The sequence below is a fragment of the Eleutherodactylus coqui genome, chromosome 11 (genome assembly GCF_035609145.1).
Source record: "Eleutherodactylus coqui strain aEleCoq1 chromosome 11, aEleCoq1.hap1, whole genome shotgun sequence".
Lineage (NCBI taxonomy): Eukaryota > Metazoa > Chordata > Amphibia > Anura > Eleutherodactylidae > Eleutherodactylus > Eleutherodactylus coqui.
Window position 1 is genome coordinate 142,419,597 of NC_089847.1, and position 25,321 is coordinate 142,444,917.

General features: G+C 51.0%; 1 protein-coding gene across 1 annotated transcript in view; it reads left to right on the forward strand.

Annotated features, from left to right (window-relative positions):
* The window catches only part of OTOG (otogelin), a 276,916-nt gene that overhangs the window by 86,062 nt on the left and 165,533 nt on the right, over positions 1–25,321 (forward strand). Inside the window, exons 26-31 of the mRNA XM_066582440.1 lie at positions 6,859–6,975; positions 7,094–7,250; positions 11,568–11,594; positions 12,273–12,440; positions 13,342–13,620; positions 19,595–19,712. Coding sequence (XP_066438537.1) covers positions 6,859–6,975; positions 7,094–7,250; positions 11,568–11,594; positions 12,273–12,440; positions 13,342–13,620; positions 19,595–19,712 — 866 coding nt within the window. The remainder of the gene's footprint in view (positions 1–6,858; positions 6,976–7,093; positions 7,251–11,567; positions 11,595–12,272; positions 12,441–13,341; positions 13,621–19,594; positions 19,713–25,321) is intronic.

Sequence of the window (25,321 nt, forward strand, 5' to 3'; positions counted from 1 at the left end):
ATTAATGGGTTTCACCTGCCCTCTTGGTTGGGCATGGGCAATTTTTCTGAGGTACATTAGTACTGTTGGTACACCAATTTTTTGTGGGCCCTCGCCTACAGTGTAATCAAATTAATTTTTTGCCCACCTGCATTAAAGCTGACGTTACATCAGCTGTGCTGGGCACTGCAATGGGATATATTTACGTACCGCCGGTGGGTTCCAGGGAGCCACCCATGCCGTGGGTCCACACGGAATTCCCATTGCGGAGTTGTACCTGCCTGTGACTATTTATAAAAAAACGCGGTCTGACTGGGGCATGCAGACACCTTGACAGAATGAATAGTGTGTGGCACATAGGTTCCCCATTGCTATGCCCACGTGTGCAGCTCCTGATGGCGGTGGCACAGGATTATATTTCTCATTGCTTCTGTACAGCATTGTGGGCTATCGCCCCGCCCCTTTTAAAGAGGGTCGCTGCCTAGCCGTGCCAACCCTCTGCAGTGTGTGCCTGCGGTTCCTCCTCATTGCAGACGCACTTATAAATAGACATGAGGGTGGTGTGGCATGAGGGCAGCTGAAGGCTGCGCAGGGACAGTCTGGTGTGCGCTGTGGACACTGGGTCGTGCGGGGGGGTTGGGCAGCATGTAACCCAGGAGAAGTGGCAGCGGAGTGTCATGCAGGCAGTGATTGTGCTTTGTTGGAGGTAGTGTGGTGCTTAGCTAAGGTATGCATTGCTAATGAGGGCTTTTCAGAAGTAAAAGTTGTTGGGGGGGGGGGGCACTCTTGCCGCTATTGTGGCTTAATAGTGGGACCTGTGAACCTGAGATGCAGCCCAACACGTAGCCCCTCGCCTGCCCTATCCGTTTCTGTGTCGTTCCCATCACTTTCTTGAATTGCCCAGATTTTCACAAATGGAAACCTTAGCGAGCATCGGCGAAATACAAAAATGCTCCGGTCGCCCATTGACTTCAATGGGGTTCGTTATTCGAAACGAACCCTCGAGCATCGCGATAATTTCGTCCCGAGTAACGAGCACCCGAGCATTTTGGTGCTCGCTCATCTCTATTCTCTATCCTTCCAGGGTTTTATTAAATTAACATTGCATAATCTAACACAACCAAACTGTATTGATGCCCTCTAGCCGACTTGACTATGGGACCCACTAAATCCATTCCAGTTCTCACAAAGGGAACCTCTATAATCGGGAGAGGCACTAAGGGACTGCGGAAGTGCGACACAGGAGCGGTGCTCTGACAGGTGGGGCACGACTCACAGTACTCTTTTATGTCCTTGTACACCCCTGGCCAGAAGAACCTTTGAAGAATTCTATCCTGCGTTTTATCAGTTCCTAAATGTCCCCCAAATACATGATTATGTGCCAAGTCCAGCACCTTATGCCTGTACGGCTTCGGCACGACCAACTGTCCCACCACTTTCCTGCTTATTTTTGTTACTTTATACAACAAGTTATCATTCATGGCAAAATGGGGGAACCGTTGGTGAGAACCCGTTCCTGTAACACACCATTTATCACTACGACATTTCCTTTGGCATTGATAAGAGTGGGGTCCCTTAACTGGGCTGTCCCAAAGTTCCCAGGCGCATCCTCCAGATCGGACACATCCTGAACCGAAGTGTGAACTTCCTCCTCAGCATCCTCTCCAGCCAAGACCTGTAAAGGAAAAATTACATTCTCTGGTTCAATGTCCACAGTGACCCCGCTATCCGGCGGAGGTGTGAGGTCAGCTGAGTTTATGTCAGTCTCTTTAGAAGGGATTATCATTTTCCCCCACAAGTCCCAGAATACAGGAAAATCGCGCCCTAATATCACGCTGTGCATCAAACCTTTGACAAGACCTACATCGTAGGTCACAGTTCCTACATGAGTTTCAAAGTTACACTGTGCCATAGGATACACCTTTGTGTCACCTTGTATACATACCACACTTATGTGCTTACCCGGTATGAAGCCTTCTGCTATCAGGCTGGTATGCACTAAGGTGACCAGGCTACCCGAGTCCAGGAGAGCCTCCACAGAATGGTGGTTTGCACTTAGAGACTGGGCCACAACTGTGTCTCATGTGAGGCATTGCAAATAGGACGTGCGAACAAGGCCCGGTGCCAAGCACCGCCACACTCCATAGGTTCATTGGTCATAGGGCACTGAGCCAACACATGCCCGAGTTCCCGGCATCCCCAGCACCTCAAAGGCCCTGGTTTCTTTAGCTCAGAAAGCTGGTTGGGGCCATCAGTGCTTTTTATCTCTGACGGTGCCCCTTCCGGTGGCCCAACCTCCTTCCCGCCATGCCACAGCTTTCCTCCGGCGTCTAGTGGTCTCTTAACCCAGGTAGGTCTGGAACTTGTAGCGGGGGTCTGGACGGAATGGACGTTCTGAAGGTAGTTCTCAGTTGCAGTGTAGCGGTCGGCCAGATCTACCAGCTGGTTAGCATCCTTGGGTCCTCCATGGCCGACCCAGCATTGCAGATCTGCCGGCAGGGCACGGGTATAACGATCCACCATGACTTTGTCGACCATCTGGGCAGGCGTGCAAACGTCCGGCCCCAGCCATTTTTTTACCAGATGGTACAGGTATAAACATCTGCGACCTGGCTGATTGGTCGGACCTGTAGCTCCAATTATGCACTTGCAGAGCCCGGACCGCCACCGTAACACCCAGATGAGCCAGGATCTCTGATTTTAATCTTGCGTAATAGTTCACCTCGTGAGCACGGAGGTCATGGTATGCCTTCTGTGGTTCTGCCGTGCTAGAACCTCAACCCACTCAGCCTTGGAGTTTCTCTCGTTCGGCGATTCTCTCAAACACCGTCAAATAGGCCTCAATGTCGTCATCAGGCGTCATCTTTTGTAGAAACTTTTGCACAGTCTCTCTGGGCCTGGCTGTGGTCAAAGCTCCTTCCTCCTCAGGCTGTCAGGCTGTTGCTCTCTCCTCAGCTTGTCAGACACTGACTCATGGACCTGCAGCCTTTTATGCCCCAGTAATGGGGTCAGTGCCTACAGCTGAGTCGAGAGCCAGGGTGAAGCTGTGGACTGGATCTCCACCCTGTCCAGACTAAGAGCCTGGGAGGGAGATATACTCCATCCACAACTTCACCCTTTAACTGCCTACACTATCCAGACATTTGTTGGGAATCTCTCAGGTAAAAGTAGTGGATCCAACAAATTCTTATCCGCTCGTTGGCAACTTTATCTTCCAGAAGGTAAAAGGGAAAACAAGGGGGTCTGCTATCTTGGACCTAATTCTTACCAGCAGGGAGGGAATGGTTGAGGGAGTAAGGATGGCTGGGACCTTAGGAGGCAGTGATCATGATATCCTTGGATGTTAGATAACAAGGGGAGGAAGACCTGAGAAGACTCAGACCTCAAGGGTGGATTTCAGAAAGGCAGATTTTACTGAACTCAGAAAGAGGAAGAATCCAATGGCCGGATGTTCTTAAAGGGGTTGTCCCGCGCCGAAACGGGTTTTTTTTTTTTTCAACCCCCCCCCCCGTTTGGCGCGAGACAACCCCGATGCAGGGACGTAAAAAAAAACCGCTCAGCGCTTACCTTAATCCCCGCGCTCCGGTGACTTCTATACTTACCGGCTGAAGATGGCCGCCGGGATCCTCTTCCTCCGTGGACCGCAGCTCTTCTGTGCGGTCCATTGCCGATTCCAGCCTCCTGATTGGCTGGAATCGGCACGTGACGGGGCGGAGCTACACGGAGCCCCATTGAAGAAAGCAGAAGACCCGGACTGCGCAAGCGCGTCTAATTTGGCCATTCGACCATTTTAGACGGCGAAAATTAGGCGGGCTCCATGGAGACGAGGACGTCAGCAGCGGAGCAGGTAAGTGAAAAACTTTTTATAACTTCTGTATGGCTCATAATTAATGCACAATGTACATTACAAAGTGCATTAATATGGCCATACAGAAGTGTATAGACCCACTTGCTGCCGCGGGACAACCCCTTTAAGGACAGAAATGTCCAAGAAGATCGGGAAATATTGTGAAATGAGATTCTCAAAGCACAATCGTTACCAATCCCTAAAAGAAGGAAGAATGGGAAGCATTTAAAGAGACCCGGATGGATGAACACAGAACTTGTACACATGTTACAAAGGAAGAAAAATAGGTTTATCAAATGGAAAGAGGGGGGGGATATCTAAAGAAGAATATAATGGGGTCTGCAGAAACTGTAGGGCAAGTGTCAGAAAAGCTAAAGCTGGTAATGAACTGAGGCTTGTAACAGAGGCCAAAAGTCATAAAAAAGGATTTGGGGGGTCAAAACGAAAGAAAAGTCAAAGATACTATTGGATGCTTACAGGATGAAAATGGTGAATTGGTTAAGAATGACATTGAGAAGGCGGAACTTTTAAATTCTTATTTTGTATCTGTTTTCTCTCAGAAAGTAGATGTAACATCAGCTGATCTTCCCTGTGCTATTGGGGGAATAAAAAATTGCAGGCTATCTGTAAGCGGGGGGTTGGTGAGGGAACGCTTAGCTAACTTACATGAATTCAAGTCTCAAGGTCCAGATGTATTACCTCCGCTGCTTCCTTCAGTATCCTAGGATGTAATTGCTGAACCACTCGCCATAGTCTGTGAAAATTCCCAGAGAACAGGAGAAGTCCCTGAAGATTGAAAAAGAGCAAATGTTGTCCCTATCTTCAAAAAAGGGAAGAAGGTGGATCCAGGAAACTACAGGCCTGTGAGCCTGACTTCTAAACTGGGAAAGATCTTTGAACAAATTATTAAACAGCATGTATGCAAGTACTTGGATGAGAATGGAGTAATTAACCAGAGCCAGCGTGGGTTTGTAACAAACAAGTCATGCCAGATGAATCTAATGTCCTTCTATGACAGAATCACTGACTGGGTTGATCAGGGAAATGCGGTGGATATAGTATATCATGACTTTAGTAAAGCATTTGAGAAAGTATCTCATACCATACTTATTGAAAAAATGACCAAATCTGGGATTGACAAGGCAACTGTTAGGTGGATTCACAACTGGCTGAGTGATCGTACTCAAAGAGTGGCCATAAATGGCTGCACATCCAAGTGGAAGAATGTATCAAGTGGGGAACCACAAGGCTCTGTCCTAGGCCCAGTGTTGGGCAACATTGTTGTAAATCATCTGGAGGAGGGAATTGTGGGAAACTGATCAAATTTGCTGATGACACAAAGCTAGGAGGGATAGCTAACACTAGGGAACGGAGAGACAGAGTATTCAAAAAGATCTAGAAAAGCTTGCACAGTGGGTGGTGACTAACAGAATGGCATTTAACAAGGAGAAATGTAAAGTCCTACATCTGAGCAAGAGAAATAAAAAAAGTACCTACAGAATGGGAGGAATTGGGCTAAGCAGCAGCACATGTGAGAAAGACATGGGTATACTAATAGATCATAGACTGAACATGAGTCAACAATGTGATGCAGCAGCCAAAAAGGCAAACCCAATTCTGGGTTGTATTAAGAGAAGCATAGAGTCTTGATCACGTGAGGCCATTATCCCCCTCTACTCTTCCTTAGTCAGACCTCATCTGGAATACTGGGTCCAGTTCTGGGCATCCCACTTTATAAAAGACATAGACAAACTGGGGCAAGAGTTACCAAGATGGTGATTGGTCTGCAAATCATGTCCTATGAGGAACGGTTAAAGGATTGGGGAATGTTTAGCAGAAGAGAAGGCTGAGAGGAGACTTAATAGCGGTCTACAAATATCTGAAGGGCTGTCACAGTGCAGAGGGATCAGCCCTATTCTCATCTGTACAAGGAAAGACTAGAAGCAATGGGATGAAACTGAGAGGGAGGAGATACAGATTAGCTATTAGACAGTGAGGGGGATCAATGAGTGGAACAGGTTACCACGGGAGGTGGGGAATTCTCCATCAATGGAAGTCTTCAAACAAAGGCTGGACAAACATCGGTCTGGGATGATTTAGTGATCCTGCACTGAGCAGGGGGTTGCACCAGATGACCCTGGAAGTCCCTTCCAACGTTTCTTCAGTGAAGGGCTGGAGAGCGGTACAATAATGAGTGTCTGCAGGCAGCAGTGAAGCAAGGAGGAGAGCGGTACAATAATGAGTGTCTGCAGGCAGCAGTGAAGCATGGTGGAGAGAGGTACAGCAATGAGTGTCTGCAGGTTGTAGTGAAGCACAGTGGAGGCTCCTTACAAGTTTGGGGCTGCATTTCAGCATATGGATTTGGGGATTTGGTCAGGGTTAATGGTGTCTTCAATATTGAGACATACAGGAAGATATTTACCCATCATGCAATACCATCCGGGAGACATCTGATTGCCCCCAAATTTATTCTGCAGCAGGACAACAATCCCCAACATCCGGCCGATGACCCATCTTCAGTGTTGGGAAGAACAAGGAGTCCTGGAGGTTATGATGTGGCCCCCACTGAGCTCACATCATCCAGTCTGTCTGGGATTACATGAAGAAACAGAAGGATTGGAGCGAGCCGACATCCACAGAAGATCTGGACTTGGTCCTCCAAGATATCTGGAGCAGCCTCCCTGCTGAGTGCTTCAGAAACTGTGTGCAAGTATTCCGAGAAGAACTGATGAAGATGACGGGCGTCACACCAGACACTGATGGCTTACAGTTCTCTTTTCTTCAGTCACCTTGTAGTTGGGTTAATAGTTTATTAACCTTCTGCTTCTGGAAGCGTTCCCCTCTGCAGCACAGTCCTGTATATTACTCTGGGGATGACGCACTATTCTAGGATACTGTGGGCTTATGGGGTGTGACACAGACTGCTACATTGTAAGTTATTACTGTGCTGTTGTTGGGTGATGCATTGTGGGTAGTTTTATTACCACCTTGTTGGGAGTCGGCATTGTTCCTACAGTCATTGTGTGATTCAGTGTCTCGACAGCCCGGACCCCCGGAGCCCCTGCCACCTGAACCCTCTGCGAGAGCCTTTTGCCAAGAAAGAATGTGGGATTTTACTAAGTGAAGTATTTGAAGCCTGCCACCCGGTGGTGAGTGCCGGCGCTGCAGTTGGCCTGATGAAGAATCTGCCACCCAGCACTCAAGCCATCTCTATGGGTGTCTGCTCTGTGCATTCTGTTATTTGTATATTTGTGTCCCCTCTATCAGGTGGACGTGACGTGGTTTTACTCCAACTGCCTGTCAGACACGTGCGGCTGTAATCGCGGTGGAGATTGCGAGTGTTTTTGCAGCAGCGTCTCAGCATATTCCCATCAATGCTGTCAGCAGGGGATCACCGTGGACTGGAGGTCCCCCCGAGTGTGTCGTAAGTGTGATGGCGGTGACACTCCATGGTGTCTGGGCCATAAGCACTGATCCTCAGCTGGCCGGTTATAGGGTCCTGTTAAGGGACCAGGTAAAGGACTGATGCTCGGTATGGGAGGCACCCAGTACTTGCATGATGCTGGGTGGGAACTTCTCAGGCCACAGCCTTCCTCATGGAACGTTTTGGGAAATATCATCCATCCCTACATTTTGCTAACTTCCATATTGGTAACAATGCCGTCTGCTCCCTTCCTGGGCCGCTGCTTCTGTCCTTTGTGTCCACTTTTGGCTGATGTTGATGCTCTAAGCTATGTTCCTAGGCTACTGCTACTGCCCTCTGAACCCACCCTCACCTGCTGCTGCCACCCTCCTCTTCCACTTTTGTCTGCTACTGACGCTTCCCTCAGGTTCCCTTCCTGGGCTGCTGCTAACGCTCTCTGCTCCCACCCTTGCCTGCCACTGCCATCTGCTCCCTTCCTGGGCTGCTGCTGCTGCCCTACTGCTTCCTTCCAGGGCTGCTAATCCCCACCCTTCTGTTCCCTTCCTGGGCTGCTGCCGCTACCCTTCTGTTCCCTTCCTGGGCTGCTGCCGCTACCCTTCTGTTCCCTTCCTGGGCTGCTGCCGCTACCCTTCTGTTCCCTTCCTGGGCTGCTGCCGCTACCCTTCTGTTCCCTTCCTGGGCTGCTGCCGCTACCCTTCTGTTCCCTTTCTGGGCTGCTGCCGCTACCCTTCTGTTCCCTTCCTGGGCTGCTGCCGCTACCCTTCTGTTCCCTTCCTGGGCTGCTGCCGCTACCCTTCTGTTCCCTTCCTGGGCTGCTGCCGCTACCCTTCTGTTCCCTTCCTGGGCTGCTGCCGCTACCCTTCTGTTCCCTTCCTGGGCTGCTGCCGCTACCCTTCTGTTCCCTTTCTGGGCTGCTGCCGCTACCCTTCTGTTCCCTTCCTGGGCTGCTGCCGCTACCCTTCTGTTCCCTTCCTGGGCTGCTGCCGCTACCCTTCTGTTCCCTTCCTGAGCTGCTGCCGCTACCCTTCTGTTCCCTTCCTGGGCTGCTGCCGCTACCCTTCTGTTCCCTTCCTGGGCTGCTGCCGCTACACTTCTGTTCCCTTCCTGGGCTGCTGCCGCTACACTTCTGTTCCCTTCCTGGGCTGCTGCCGCTACCCTTCTGTTCCCTTTCTGGGCTGCTGCCGCTGCCATTCTGTACCCTTCCTGGGCTGCTTCCGCTGCCCTTCTGTACCCATCCTGGGCTGCTGCCACCGCTGTCCTTCTGTTCCGTTCCTGGGCTGCTGCCGCTGTTCTTTTGTTCCCTTCCTGGGCTGCTGCCGCTACCCTTCTGTTCCCTTCCTGGGCTGCTGCCGCTGCCCCTCTGCTCCCCTCCTGGGCTGCTGCCGCTACCCCTCTGCTCCCCTCCTGGGCTGCTGCTGCTGCCCTTCTGCCCCCTTCCTGGGTTGCTAACCCCCGTCCTTCTGCTCCCTTCCCGGGCTGCTAACCCCTGCCCTTCTGCACTGCTGCTGATCTCTTGTCCTGTCCCAGGAGGCTGCTGCTGCCTTCTACTCCTAGCCCTCAGCTACAGATGCCCCTCTGCTCCATTTCTCAGCTGCTGCCTATATTCTCTACTCCCTTCCTGGGCTGCTCCCACCGCCCTATGCTCTATTCCTGGGCTATTGCTGCCGATTTCTGCTTCTACCCTTGGCTGCTGCCGCTTTCCTCTGCTCCCACCCTCAACTGCTGCCCTCTACTCCTGCCACCCCTCTGCTCCCTTCTTGAGCTGCTGCTGCCGCCATCGCTTATCTCCCTGGGCTGCAGCCGCCACCTTTCTGCTTCAATGTTGGGCTGCTCCCGCCCTTGGCTTCCGCCGACCTTGCTCTCCTCCAGGGCGGCTTCCGGCGCCCTCTGTTCCCACCCTGACTGCTGCTACCGCTGTCTGTCCCTGCTATTGGCTGCTGCTGTAGCTGCTCTCTGATCTCTACTTTGGCTGCTGCCGTCACCTCTCTGTTCTCTTCCTGGGCGCCTGGCGTTTTGTTTTCTTTTTGGGCCACAGTCACCACCTCTCTGCTCCCTTGCTGGGCTACTGCCGCTGCTACACCGCTCCCTTGTTATTGCGCTGCCACCGCCTCTCTGTTCCCTTGCTGTGCTGCTGCCACCACTTGTGCTCCCACTCTTTGCTGCTGCTCTCAGCTCCCGACAACCTTGCTTTCTCCAGGGCTGCTGCCGCCGCCTCTCTGTTACCGCCCCGACTGTTGTCACTGCTGCCTGCCCCCACCCTCGGCTGCTGCCACCGCTTTCTGCTCCCGTGTTTGGATGCTGCTGGCACTCTCTGCTGTCAACTTTGGCTGCTGCCCTCTGCTCCCTTCCTGAGCTGCTGCTGCCACTCCGTGCTCCCTTCCTGGGTTGCTGGTGTCCTCTGCTCCTGACCTCAGCTGTGACGCCCTCCTTCTTCTTCCTGGGCTGCTGCCACTGCCCTCTGCTCCCTTTCTGGGCTGCTGCTGCCACTCTCTGCTCCTGTTCTGGAAGGCTGCTGCTGTCTTCTGCTCCGAGCCCTCAGCTTCAGATGCCCCTCTGCTTCCTTCCGAGGCTGGTGCTGCCAATTTCTGCTCCTGTCCTCTGCTGCCGCCCCTCTGCTCCTGCTGCACTCTGCTCTCTTCTTCAGCTGTTGTCATTGTGCTCTTCTCCCTTCCTGGGTTGCTGCTGTCCTCTGCTTCTGCCCTCGGCTGCCGATGCCCTCCTACTACTTCCCCTTCTTCTGCTCCCTTTCTGAACTACTGCCGTTCTCTGCTCTTCACCTCAGCTCTGTTCCCGGGCTGCTGCTTCCGCGGTCTCCGCTCCCTTCCTGGGCTGCTGCCACCGCCCCTCTGTTTCCTTCCTGGGCTTCACCAGTCGCCTCTCTGCTCTCTTGCTAGGCTGCTTCCGTCACTTGTGCTCCCACCCTTGGCTGCTGCCCTTGGCTCCCAACAATCTTGCTGTTTTCTAGGGTGGCTGCCGCCGCCCTCTGTTCCCACTTTGGCTGCTGCCACCGCTGTCTGCCCCTGCCCTCGACTGCTGCTGTCACTTTCTGCTGCCGCCCTCGCCCTCTGCTCTCACTTCCGGTTGCTGCCACTGCCCACCACACTCTGATCCCGCCCTCGGCTGCTGCCAGCTCTTACTGCTCCTTTGCTTACCTACTCTAGTTCACAGCTATAAGTGGAGATGAGCAATTAAAATTCCTCTGTCAAAAATGTAAATAAGGTGACCAGATGTCCTGATTTAGGCAGGACAGTCACGCTTTTGGGCCCAAGGTTACCATGAAGGGGATTACCAGCCAGGGTGCTATAGCTCCAAGGATGGTAATGTTATACTGGCGCTGCAGTGGGATACGCATACTGATGGCATTGTGTTCACCTGGAACCCTTCTATTACTACTGGGGCCACTGTGGGGGCCACTATTACTACTGGGGTCACTGTGTGGGATGCTATTACTACTGGGGTCACTGTGGGGAACGCTGTTACTACTTGGGCCACTGTTAGGGGGTCACTATTACTACTGGGGCCACTGTGGGGGCCACTATTACTACTGGGGCCACTGTGGGGGCCGCTGTTACTACTGGGGCCACTGTGGGGGCCGCTGTTACTACTGGGGCCACTGTGGGGGCTGCTGTTACTACTGGGGCCACTGTGGGGGCCACTATTACTACTGGGGCCACTATTACTACTAATGTCCACAGCAGAAATTTCTCCATCCATAAAACAGTTCTAATCGGCCCCGTTGATATCCGCAGCTGATGTCGTACTATGCGGCGCTCCCCCTCACCTCCTCCGAAGGCTTCCCGCTGTCGGCGCTCCATGACTTCCCAGTGGCCTCACATGACCAGCAGCACCACATCTGACCAGGCCGCTGGGAGCCTGACGCCGGGGAGCGCTGACAGCGAGAAGCTTCCGGAGGAGGTGAGGGGGGGCGCCGCATAGCGTGGCATCCGCTGCGGGTACCAATGGTGCAGACTTGAACTGTTTTTGGATGCAGAATTTGCTCCATGTCTTTTTTGAACCGGCCCGTGCTTTTTATAACGACGGAGGCAAAATCACACGCTGTGATAAGCCCCGCCCCTGACCACACCCCTTTGCCCTGCTTTGTCCCGTACTGTAAGTCTGTAAGCAGCTGAATGGACAATGTAGCCATAAGAGCAGGAATTGGCCCCCGTGTCCAGATGGGGCTGACACAAGCCATCCACTCCATCAGGACACGGCCGTGACGGTGGCCCGTGGCTGTCAGGGGCAGCAGTTGTCAGTGATGATACGGACATGAAGGCCGTGGCCCCCGCTGATCCCTTGTCTCCTTCTCTCTTCCAGCTTATGACTGTGACTTCTACAATAAAGGTGAGGCGGTAGGAACGCAGCTGACACGTCTACGATCCGTCTCTAGGGGGCAGCAGATCACACAAGTCTGTACTGAGAATGCTGCTATCCTATGCAAATCTTAACCCTTTAATGTCCTCCAACATATACCTCAGTGCGCAGGGTGGTCCAGAGCGCCATACATAATGCGGCCACGTTCGGAGACAACTGTTAACCGTTTAGATGCTGCTGTCAAACAAATACACAATTGCACTTTTTGTTCACCCCATCTCCAAGAAAAAATGTAATAAGAAACAATGTATCCCAAATGGTACCAGTAGAAGCTGCAGGCTGCCCTGCAGGGCCAGAAGAGGGCCAAAGTATTACAGTGAAAGAAAACCTGTAAACGTGGTATAGCAAAAATCCCACTGACCCCCAGACTAAAGATGGCGTCCTTTTTGCTGCATTATGTGCCCCGTAAGAACAACCCCTAGAAATAAACAATTGGCATCATTTCTTTTTTCCCCATTTCCCACTTTTTAAAAGTTTTCCAAATCCTGATCCGGTAAATTAAATGGTTCCATTATAAAATATGACTCGTCCCACAAAAAGCAAGCCCTCATGTAGCTAAAACGTTGGCGGGGTGGTTGGGGGGAGGGACTAAAAATGAAAACTTTCTGGTCCTGAAAGGGTTACAGTGATGCCTCTTGTTGGATGCAGTTCTAGGTAAAGGCCCATATAGGCTGCATAGTCACTCGGATGGAGGTCTGGTGCTGGCCGTCCAGATGACCGATCCCACTATCGTGCCAATGAGAGAAGAGCATGAGATGCCTGGACATACTGCAGACTTTATGATGACCCCAGGACTATTCAGCCCCAGGGCACACGGTGAGATATCCAGAGGGGTGGTGAGCGTCTGGCAGGGAAAGGAGGTTTTGGCGGGGTTGTGAATATCTGGCAGGGGTAGGAGGTTCTGGCAGGATGGTGGGGGTCTAGCAGGAGTAGGAGGTTCTGGCAGGATGGTGGGGGTCTAGCAGGGTTAGGAGGTTCTGGCAGGATGGTGGGGGTCTAGCAGGGTTAGGAGGTTCTGGCAGGGTTGTGGGGCATCTGCCAAGGGTCGGAGGTTCTGGCAGGGTGGTGGTGGTCTAGCAGAGTTAGGAGGTTCTGGCAGGGTAGTGGGGGTCTGGCAGAGTGAGGAGGTTCTGGTGGGGAGTCTGGCGGGGGAAGGAGGTTCTAGTGGGGTGGTGGGGAGTCTGGCGGGGGAAGGAGGTTCTAGTGGGGTGGTGGGGGTCTGTTAGGGGTAGGAGGTTCTGGCTGGGTGGTGGGGATCTAGTAGGGATAGGAGGTTCTGGCAGGATGGTAGGGAAGCTGGCAGCTGAAGGAGGTTTTGGGCTGTGGGGGGGTCTGGCGGGTTAGTCGGGGTCTGATAGGGGTAGGAGGTTCTGGCAGGGTGTTGGGGGTCTGGCAGGGGAAGGAGGTTCTGGTGGGTGGTGGGCGTCTGGCAGGGGACGGAGGTTCTGGTGGGGGGATGGGGGTCTGGCAGGTGAAGGAGGTTTTGGCAGGGAAGGGAGGTTCTGGCGGGTGGTGGGGGTCTGGCAGTAGGAGGTTCTGGTGGTGGTGGGCGACTCCCAGGCTTCTCTGGTTCAGTCTGGCTGCTAATGTCTGGTCCCTTGGGGCTCCTCCCTCAGCGGTGGTTCCTCTCATTGTGTATTGGGAAGTTATGGGCAACCAGAGGAAGTGGTTCCAGAGACGCAGGGTGTTTTTGGGATTAACCTTTACTGTTCCACAGACAAGAACCTGATCTCCTTGGAGTTAGCCGAGCGGCCAAACTTCTTCTTCCATCTGGGCAGCAATGGAAGTTTACAAGTGTCCAAATGGCAGCGAAGCGAGGAGTTCCAGAGGCGCGCCACCTTCATAATCCACAAGAACCGGTGGATGGCCGGGTACAGTGCCTTCGAGAGCCTCGCCAAACCGGGACACTTTGTGAGAATCTCATCCTCCTTCATCTACCTGACAAAGTATCATCATTCCGCGGCGTTCAGACTCTCCACCCTCTTCAGGTTGTCAGGTGGGAACTGTTGGCACATTCACAACGGACGCCATGGCGATGTCTCATCCTGCGCACAATTATGGCTGCTAGGCTACAGCTGACAGGTTGGGCCCCCACGAGCCCTAAAGTTACCCCTTACATACCCTTCATACCGGTGTCATAACGTCACGGTGGCTCACAGTCCCATCCGCCCCCTCACCTAGGCTTTTTGATATGGAGGGGGGCGAGAAAATCAAAAACATAAGCCGGTCGTAGGCCAGGATGTGCGTTGGGATTATTAGTGCCCATTAGAGTAGGAGCTCCTAACGAGCGCCGCTTATCTCCGGATCTTGTTCCAGCGGCTGATAATTACTAACTCTAAAAATAAAATAGGCATTTGTAAAGTGACCCGGCGGGGGTGGGGGTGGGGAGGGTAGAGGGGGTCCGGGGGGGGGAAGTGGGGGGGGGGGGGGCGCCGCCGCATCAGGTTTACTCTGGAGACTGAGGCCGGAAAGCTGCAAGGGGAGATGGGACACGAGGTCCCTATAATGTCAGATGCCAGCTGCTGTGACGCAGAAGCCACCTGCTGCCCGGCAGGGTACACAGAGGGGCTCCCAGGCATCTCTTACCTGTATCTTCTTCATACATGTCTCATTTCAAGATCTCTGCTTGCTGTCAGTGAATGGAATGCTTCTGTATAGCAGGATATTGTGCGTTTCACAGTTAGCCTATTAAGCCCTGCCACAGGCACAGCTTAATATACTGCAATACATGGTAGCCCTGGTGGGCACCACCCCCCAGTCTGGCTGGCTGCTTAGACTGCTATCAACTTTAGATGCCAATGTCAAAAAATGAACAGTTGCCATCGGAGCAAGCACCCATTGCTGGGGGGCATCAGCTCTCGGGAACAGTCGTGCCCGCTCCATGCACCCTGTGTAGCTGCCCCATCTCACAGCACGGTCACCTGAACCCTTGTGAAGACCCCCAGGACGGCTGCCTGTAGAGTATAACAATATCACGTAGAGGAGGTCAGACCACTGCCACCAAAGATGGTAGACCTTCAGAGGCTGAAGCCCAGTCCTGAGCGAGTCCTGCAAAGTACCAGGACTTCTCCAGCCTCTCCCTGCAGGCGGCGCCTGTGCCCCTCCCCGTAATAACTCCCTGCTCTCTCGTTAGTCCGGCCCCTCCATCTTGCTCATGCAAATATAGGACCCAGAATCCAGTCTGTACAGATTTGTTGGTGAATCGGACCAGGGTGGCGCATGCTGCAATATGGGCCACGGGAACTAAACTGCGCTGTGCTGTCCGACTGAAGTGCTTCGGGCGGCATGTAAGTGCCAGCCACACCCTAACTAGGAGCCATAGAAAGACCCCTGCAGTGTGTGCGCAGCGCATCTGGGGGCTCCTTATAAACAACTGGGGGGTGCGAGAAGCGCTGATGCAGACCATCGGCTCACACGCATCCCCGTCCGGGCCCATGGCTCTTTCTGTCATGCAGTTCACTGTCTGATCCTGCAGGTGGCACTGTTCCTCTCTGTCTATGACTGCGCCACCTGTGGGCTGTGGTCAGGAACTTTAGCTTTTCTCCTTACGGAGAGCATCTAGATAGTGAGTGAGGAGACTTAAAAGGCCATGCACGCTCCTCTGGGTAATATGCAAATAAGGGAGATGGAATCATACCTCCACAGCGCCACCTATTGGAAGGCAGCCTTCCTTCAAGCCAAAGTTAGACTCTTTATACAAGCCTTGTAACAATGACTGAGAGTTTGGTCAAAAGACAGCATTTCTGACCCCATCCCAGGACTCTCACTAGCAAAGCCAGACTGCATGTACACCGATGAAGGGCAAACACCCTGAAACAGCTGTCTGTGCATGGAGTCTGGCTTTGCTTTTAATTCTGCCGCGGCACGAGCCGGGGGCCTAAAGCCAAGGCTGCGGCACGAGCCGGGGGCCTAAAGCCAAGGCCGCGGCACGAGCCGGGGGCCTAAAGCCAAGGCCGCGGCACGAGCCGGGGGCCTAAAGCCAAGGCCGCGGCACGAGCCGGGGGGCCTAAAGCCAAGGCCGCGGCACGAGCCGGGGGCCTAAAGCTGTATCTTAACCCCTTAGTGACCAAGCCTGTTTGCGCCTTAATGACCAGGCCAAATTTTGCTAATCTGGCATGTGTCACTTTAACATGGAAAAACACCAGAAAGGTTTTGCATATCCAAGCGATTCTGACATTGTTTTTTCGCCACATGTTGTACTTCATTTAGGCGGAAAAAATAGACCGATAGAATTTGTGTTTATTTATTAAAAGCGCCAAAATTGGGAAAATTTTGAAAAAATCGTCATTTTTTCACATTTCCAACTGCAATATCTTAAATATGTGCAAACATAATATAGAAATTTTTGCTAAGATTTATATTTCCACCCGTTTACTTTATTTTGGGCGCACATTGGAAAAACTTTCGTGTTTTTTTAACCATTTAGGAGACGTACAAATTTATCATTACTTTTCAGCATTTTGAGGAACACTTTGTTTTCCTACACCAAGCCAAGATTGGAAAGGCTCATGAGTGTCAGAATAATAGATACCCCCACAAATGACCCCATTTTAAAAACTACACCCCTTAATGTATTCACTGAGGGGGGTCAGGAGGATTTTAACCCCACAGTTTTTTTTCAAGAGTTAATTCCATTTAGAGGGGAAAAAGTAAAATGATATGTCTTTAAAATTTCATATTTTTGCAAATCTATTTTTTTCCTATAGTTTACATGAAAATGAGGATTTACACCCCAAAATAGATACCCCTGTTTCTCCCGTGTTCAGAAATATACCCATTGTGGCCCTAATCTTATGTCTGGATGCACAACAGGGCCAAAAATGAAAGGAGTAGTCAGTGGCTTTCAGAACATAGATTTTGCTTGAAGTCCTTTTAGGCCCCATTGCCCACTTGTAGAGTTCTTGAGCGCCCAAAACCATAGAGAACCCCCACAAATGACCCCATTTTCAAAACTAGACTCCTTAACGAATTTATCTAGGGGTGTACTGTGTATTTTGACCCCACAGTTTTTGAATAAATTCAAGCAAAGCAAAAGGAAAAAAATAGAATTTTCATTTTTTGGCAATTCTGTCAATTTAAAAACAGTTTTTTTTGTACAGTGTACATATGAAGGAAGACTTGCACCCCAAAACGGATACCCCTGTTTGTCCCGTGTTCAGAAACATACCCATTGTGGCCCTAATAGACTTACAGGACACATGGCTAGGCCTACAATGAAAGGAATACCCGTTGGATTTCAGGGTACAACTGAATAAATTCCAGGCCCCATTGCCCACTTATTGAGCCATTGAGTGGCCAAAACTATAAAGAACCCCCACAAATGACCCCACTTTGAAAACTAGACCCCTTAACAAATTCATCTAGGGGTGTACTGCGTATTTTGACCCCACAGTATTTGAATGAATCTAAGCAAAGCAGAAGGAAAAAGTTACGATTTTCAATTTTTTTGGCAATTTTTTAAATTTAAAAACAGTTTTTTTGTACAGTGCACATAGGAATGAAGACGTTCACCCCCAAATGGATACCCCCGTTTGTCCCGAGTTCAGAAACATACCCATTGTGACCCTAATTTACTTACAGGACCCATGGCAAGGCCTATAAAGGAGGGAACACCCGTTGGATTCCAGGCCCCATTGTTCATTTGTACGGAATAAAAATTGACTCCCTAAAAATTCCCCCCCCCTCCCCCACACACTCTGCGCCCTTTTTGGCGTTCGCAAATCTTAGATAAAAGTAATAATGTGAACTGTGTGGTATTTCCGAAGACGAGTAATTACGAAGGCTGGTTGGAATGGGCCCATGGGGCAATAAAACCGGGTATCCCCCCTCCTCTCATGCTTTTTGGGGGTCATTTCTTGACCTCAGTAGCGGGTATGGGGTGTAAAAAGTGGCGTTCCATGAGTCTCCGTAAGCTTGATGAGGTGCGGCGGTCTCACATAGAAGGCGCTCAACAAGCTGCTCCTGGAACTGCAGGAAGGCGAGCGTTCCCGGGGCTTCTTGTAAAATACGTATCACAGGTAGCGGTCTTAATAGCGCCGGGCTCACGCAGCCGTAGGCGGAATCTGCTTGCGGAGGCCCACAACGGATCCCAGCTGTGAGCCCGGCTGTGTCCCTGCGTACGGCCATGTAATATACTGCGCATAACTGCCTACTTACACAGGCGGTCATGCGCAGTACCTTTTTTTCGTTTGTATTTCCCGCACTGTCGCTTAGCGATGACGCGGGTACCCGCAGCCCGTATACAACGTAGTTGCGTATGGGCTGCGGGTATATCCGCGACCACGAAGCACAATTTGTCTCTATGTTGCGGATATCCGCGGTAAAATAGAACCTGCTGCATTCTCTTTTCTGCGAGTGGATTACACAATTCCGACCCGCTAATGTGAGCGGAATTGTGTAATCCAATGCGATTGATCTGCGTATTACCACGGATCAGACGCATGCGGAATCCGTAATTCCTATCCGGTCATGTGAGACCGGCCAAAGGTAGATCTCTACCTTTTTATCACGTGACCGGGGACCGCTCAATGAGGCCACCCGTCACTGCTCCAGGCTCTCAGCGACCGTTGGTCGCTGGGAGCAAGGAGATTTTAAGTTTCCTGGGCTCCCTGACTCCTGCGCATGTGTCCGGTGTTTTGCCGGCGGTCGCATGTGCAGAATCCGGGAAAGTTCACGGAGGAAGATCGCATCGGGGGGCAAATACGGAGGCCTCCGGTAAAAAGTTTCATCTCCTCTCACCGATCGCATCGGTGAGGGGAGATGAAGCTTCACTTTTTTTTACTTTTACGTGATCGCCATTATCCATTGCATAACGGCGAACACGTGATCAGGAACCGCTCACCGCGGCCCTCTGTGACATCTCCAGGCTCTTGGCTCAGTTTTGTAGCCAGGAGCAGGGAGATTTTCAATTATCCTGGCAATCCACAGCTTTTGCGCATGCGTCCGCGACGGGCGTGTGCGCAGAAGCTGGGGTAAGGTCCACGGATAAATCTGGGGGCCTTATCTGCGTACTTTCATCCTCCCTCACGGATATGATCCGTGAGGGGAGATGAAACGTACGCTTTTTAAACTTTTTCAAACTTTTTCAACTTTTTTTTTTTTACTTTTTCACACTTTTTTTTTAACGTTACATGATCACTGTCATCCATTGGATGACAGTGATCATGTCCCCGGTATAATCTCTCTGTTCCTGGCTACACATGGCAGCCAGGAGCAAAGGGATTTTGAATGTCAATCATCGGGCGCGCATGCGCAGAGGGGGACTTCGGGTCCCGGACCATCGGGACATCGGGGAGGACTTAGGTGAGTATTTTCACCTCCCCTCATGGATCCGAAACTAGCACTTTTCTTTTACTTTTCAAACTTTTTCGCGATCGCGGCTATGCGATGGATAGCGGCGATCGCGGGCCCGGGGACACCTTCAGGAGCCGGGAGCCAGGAGGTTTTGAATTTGCCGGGGGCTCCCGGGCTTCTGCGCATGCGCGTGACGTAATCGTCTGGCGCACATGCGCAGAAGGCGGCCGCCGGGTCCGGGAGGACCAAATCTCCGGGGGACACCGCCGACAAGACGTGAGAATTTTCAGCTGCTCTGATGGTTCCGATCCATCAGGGCAGCTGAATATCTATCTTTTGGGGCACTTTTCTTTACTTTTTTGCGATCCGCGCTATCCATTGCATAGCGCCGATCGCAATGCCGGGTGGGGGTCCCCGCAGCCCGGGATGACAGCTCCATGCTGTTGGCTACCCACGGGCACCGACAGCATGGAGCTGTCACGTCCAGAGCCCACGTGGCTTTAGTCTCTGCAGGACGCATGTTTTTATGTCCTCAGAGAATAAAGCCCACTTGCTGAGGACGTAAAAACACTATGGGTTGGTCGTTAAGGGGTTAAGTGTAAGATCATTGTGACATGTGAAGCAGAGTCCCTGTAAATCCTTTTCCTCTTCACCTGACCACATATATTATTTTGCAGACTCTAAGTTGCGTGTGCTTCCACGATCTACCTGTGAGTGGCGCTACGATGCTTGTACTAGTGCTTGCTATGGATCATGCAGAGACCCGGCCGGTGAACATTGTCGCAGCGTTCCCAGGTAAGCCGTCCTCCTGGACTGCTCAGTGGTGCTCAGGGTCTGGGATTCCCAGATGGTAAAAGGGGGCGTGTCCGGGGCGTGGCTTATCGCCGCAGTTTTTTCTCCCTTATCTCCTGGATCCCGTCCAGTCTGTTCTCGCGAGTAGATGACGCTTAGTGTGATTCGCACGTCATCTACTCGCGAGGACATGCTACAGTCTGCACGGAGGAGCGTGTGACATCCCCCAAAGCGGCCCCAGTGTTAATAGTGACATCCCACAGCGGCCCCAGTATAATAGTGACATCCCACAGCGGCCCCCAGTATAATAGTGACATCCCACAGCGGCCCCCAGTATAATAGTGACATCCCACAGCGGCCCCCAGTATAATAGTGACATCCCACAGCGGCCCCAGTATAATAGTGACATCCCACAGCGGCCCCAGTATAATAGTGACATCCCACAGCGGCCCCAGTATAATAGTGACATCCCACAGCGGCCCCCAGTGTTAATAGTGACATCCCACAGCGGCCCCCAGTATAATAGTGACATCCCACAGCGGCCCCCAGTATAATAGTGACATCCCACAGCGGCCCCCAGTATAATAGTGACATCCCACAGCGGCCCCCAGTATAATAGTGACATCCCACAGCGGCCCCAGTATAATAGTGACATCCCACAGCGGCCCCAGTATAATAGTGACATCCCACAGCGGCCCCCAGTATAATAGTGACATCCCACAGCGGCCCCAGTATGATAGTGACATCCCACAGCGGCCCCCAGTATAATAGTGACATCCTACAGCGGCCCCCAGTATAATAGTGACATCCCACAGCGGCCCCCAGTATAATAGTGACATCCCACATCGGCCCCCAGTATAATAGTGACATCCCACAACGGCCCCCAGTATAATAGTGACATCCCACATCGGCCCCCAGTATAATAGTGACATCCCACAGCGGCCCCCAGTATAATAGTGACACCCCACAGCGGTCCCCAGTATAATAGTGACATCCCACAGCGGCCCCCAGTATAATAGTGACATCCCACAACGGCCCCCAGTATAATAGTGACATCCCACAACGGCCCCCAGTATAATAGTGACATCCCACAGCGGCCCCCAGTATAATAGTGACATCCCACAGCGGTCCCCAGTTTAATAGTGACATCCCACAGCGGCCCCCTGTATAATAGTGACATCCCACAGCGGCCCCCAGTAGTAATAGTGACATCCCACATCGGCCCCAGTATAATAGTGACATCCCCACAGCGGCTCCCAGTAGTAATAGTGACATCCCCACAGCGGCCCTAGTATAATAGTGACATCCCACAGTGGCCCCCAGTATAATAGTGACATCCCACAGTGGCCCCCAGTATAATAGTGACATCCCACAGCGGCCCCGAGTATAATAGTGACATCCCACAGCGGCCCCCAGTATAAGTGACATCCCTCAGCGGCCCCCAGTAGTAATAGTGACATCCCACATCGGCCCCCAGTATAATAGTGACATCCCACAGCGGCCCCAGTATAATAGTGACATCCCACAGCGGCCCCCAGTATAATAGTGACATCCCACAGCGGCCCCCAGTATAATAGTGACATCCCACAGCGGCCCCCAGTATAATAGTGACACCCCACAGCGGCCCCCAGTATAATAGTGACATCCCACAGCGGCCCCCAGTATAATAGTGAAATCCCACAGCGGTCCCAGTTGTAATGGTGACATCCCACAGCGGTCCCCAGTATAATAGTGACATCCCACAGCGGCCCCCAGTATAATAGTGACATCCCACAGCGGTCCCCAGTATAATAGTGACATCTCACAGTAGCCCCCTGTAGTAATAGTGACATCCCGCAGTGGCCCCCTGTATAATAGTGACATCTTATAGCGGCCCCTGTAGTAATTGTGTTTCCCGCGGGGATGAAGAACACATCTGTCACATGCGGCAGATGTTTTCTTCATTCCTGCGAGGAATGAAGAATTCCCTATGCAACGGTCATGGATGACAGCTGTGCTAGAGGATCCCACTGCCGGCACCCCTAATTGTTTTTCGGGGAAGGGCTTTAAATATAAACCCTTCCATAAAAACAACCCAAACTGGCGTAAAAAAATGGAAAAATCTATGGAATTCAGGATCTTTCCTCTGTCGATCTTTGAGGGAAGGGTACCATGTACCAGGAACTCGTATCAGTTTGAACGGTGGTGTTGGTGGCTCGGATTGCATTTTGTTGGACATTAGTGGTGCAGAAATTGGGCATTCCAATCTCTTCCCATTTATCTTCTTCTGGAGAAGAATCTGTAGCCGTGGGCAATCGGGATAAGGCATCAGCATTTCCATTCTTCTTGCCTGATCTATATTGAGTGGTGATATTGAAGTTGGACAACCATGAGGTCCACCTCTGCTCAAGCGCTCCCAACTCAGCAGAATTCAACTGAGCCAAGAGGTTGTTATCTGTGTAAGCCACAAAAGCAGCAGCAGCTAGATAGTCCCTCCATTTGTCAGTGATGGCCCACACGAAGGCTAGGAATTCCCGCTGGAAGGAGCTGAAGTTTTGATCATTTCTCGCCCTCTTTGAGTGAGCGACTTGCGAAGGAAATGACTCTCTCTTTGTCATCTTGTACTCGGCCTAAGACTGCCCCTAATCCCTTTAGGCTTGCATCCCTGTACAGCCAAAAAGGTTTACTATCATCTGGACATCCCAGTATTGGAGGGGGAATGAGTTAACTCTTGAGTAGCTGAAATGCATCTTCCTGTTCTTGTTGGCAATGAACATAAATGGCTCTTTCCATCTTTTCTTTGGAGCATCCCCTAATCCTTTCCTCTAGGGGCTCTGCTATTCCTGCAACATTTGGTATAAAGCGTCTGTAGTATCCTGCGAATCGAGGAAGCTTCTCACATCCTTTGTAGTTTGAGGTGTTGGCCAATTCTGTATGATGTTGGCCCTTCAGACCTCACTATGTGGCCTAAATGGCGCACTTGGGTTTGGAGTAGGTGGCACTTGCAAGGTTTAATTTAAAATCCGTGTTTGATTAGGATTTCAGACACTTCCACCGGGTGTTGCAAATGTTCCTCGTATGTTTTGGAGTAAATTATGACATTGTCCAAATGAAGAAGCACTGTATCAACATTTTTATACCCCAGGCATCTTTCCATGAGGCGTTGAAACAAGCCAGGAGCATTACAAAGTCCAGTTCTTGTAGGGCTTTCTGCTGAGCTTGGGAAGCACCTGGCATTGATTTCTGCAGAGCCTCCAGCATCTCATCGTAACCATTTCATAATCAGTTCATGCCCAGAATCACAGCAGAGGCGTTTCTTTCTTCTACATCGATAACTAGAATCCTCTGCCATGCCAATGCTGCTCTTCCTGCCAGTACAGTTGCCTCCCGGAACGCTACTAGGGGTACAATGACCTCTAAAACTTGTTCTGGCAGTTGTATCAGGGTTTCAGTATTCCAGTACTGCTCAAAAGCGTCTTCTTATCGTAGTGACCTTTGACCCGGTATCTATCAAGGCTGGTAGTGGTATACCATTAAAATAGACTGTCACTTCAGGACAGAGTCCCACATCTTGGATGTTTAGGACCTAATCCTCTTCCACCTGAGGGGTGGATCCTTGACCTCGGGGCTGTCCATCTAACTGCCAGCAGTTTCTTTCAACATGTCCTCATCTATGTCAGTGTCTGCAGATGACGGGTCCCGGTCTACCTCATCGGGATTCGGCCCATCTTTCAGCTGGAAGGCTGTGTGGTCCCAGGGGACCATTGTGTGTCATTTTTTTCTGGCCTGGTGTTAGATCTGGCTTCCAGCTTCTCAATCCTCTGACAGAGGTGGACACACTATGGGACATTTCTGCCATGCTCTCTTGCATTTTGCTGAGCAGGTCAGCTATACCAGTCTGAGACTGCTATGCCTGTAATGCCAGGACATGCTTTGAGTGCTTGAGCCATGGATTATCTACTTTGGGAAGGAAGGTGGTTTCATAAGTTTCTTCAGAATTACTCCAAAATTGCTTCTTCACTCGAGAGATTGTTCTATAATCTCTCAAAGATCTGATCCACTGTTTTCTTCTGGTTTTTGGGCCACAGTTTAACTTCTCGGGCCGCAGCTCCCTTCAATTGACCCAGCAGCATTTCCAACTTCTGTTCTTTGGTAATCCATAGCTTTCATTTGGTGTTTAAACTCTCAGAGCTTATGCATTTCACCATATACTGTGGCAGCCATGGTGCTCCAAGATAGTAAGGCATAGTGATAGGGTATCGTTGGAAGTGGAGTGGTATGGAGGATGCAGCACCACTGCTCTGCTCAGTGTCGCTGGAGTTAGACATTTTGTGAGGCAGTCACAAATGTCTATTTGTATAGAAAATGGCAGTTACAGATTCTTATTTTTTTGTTTAAGCTAAAGTGGCAATTACAAGTTCACAGAGACTCTATATCCTGTTCGTGACGCCACTTGTAAGAGGCAGCGGCTTCGGTGCTCTGAAGAGACTCCCTGTCGTCTGTTACATAGCCACAGCGGCCTCTTCGTGGCGTTATTCTGATTTCATTTATGTTATTAGTCATTTGTGATGCCAGCGCTACAGTAGCAGAAGAGTATTAAATGTGATGCAATTAAGAAATCACAAGAACCAGGGTTTACAACGTAATACCTTTATTTTCCCTTTCCTTGTTGATGTCAGTAGCGATCATATATCATACAAGCCTTTCAGTAAAAGCTGGTTGTTCTCTTTCTATGTTAGGACTATCATTACCGGGAATAATGTACCCGGGGTTCCTCAGGGTACAGACAGAGACGATGCTCCGGGTAACATATGGCGGTGCCGGTAGTTTACAGAGATGGTGATCTGGTAACATATGGCGGTGCTGGTAGTTTACAGAGATGATCTGGTAACATATGGCGGTGCTGGTAGTTTACAGAGATGATGATCTGGTAACATATGGCGGTGCTGGTAGTTTACAGAGATGATGTTCTGGTAACATATGGCGGTGCTGGTAGTTTACAGAGATGATGATCTGGTAACATATGGCGATGCTGGTAGTTTACAGAGATGATGATCTGGTAACATATGGCGGTGCTGGTAGTTTACAGAGATGATGATCTGGTAACATATGGTGGTGCTGGTAGTTTACAGAGATGATCTGGTAACATATGGCGGTGCTGGTAGTTTACAGAGATGATGATCTGGTAACATATGGCGGTGCCGGTAGTTTACAGAGATGGTGATCTGGTAACATATGGCGGTGCTGGTAGTTTACAGAGATGATCTGGTAACATATGGTGGTGCTGGTAGTTTACAGAGATGATGCCCTGGGTAACATATGGCGGTGCTGGTAGTTTACAGAGATGATCTGGTAACATATGGCGGTGCTGGTAGTTTACAGAGATGATCTGGTAACATATGGCGGTGCTGGTAGTTTACAGAGATGATGATCTGGTAACATATGGCGGTGCTGGTAGTTTACAGAGATGATGATCTGGTAACATATGGCGGTGCTGGTAGTTTACAGAGATGATCTGGTAACATATGGCGGTGCTGGTATTTTACAGAGATGATGATCTGGTAACATATGGCGGTGCTGGTAGTTTACAGAGATGATGATCTGGTAACATATGGCGGTGCTGCTAGTTTACA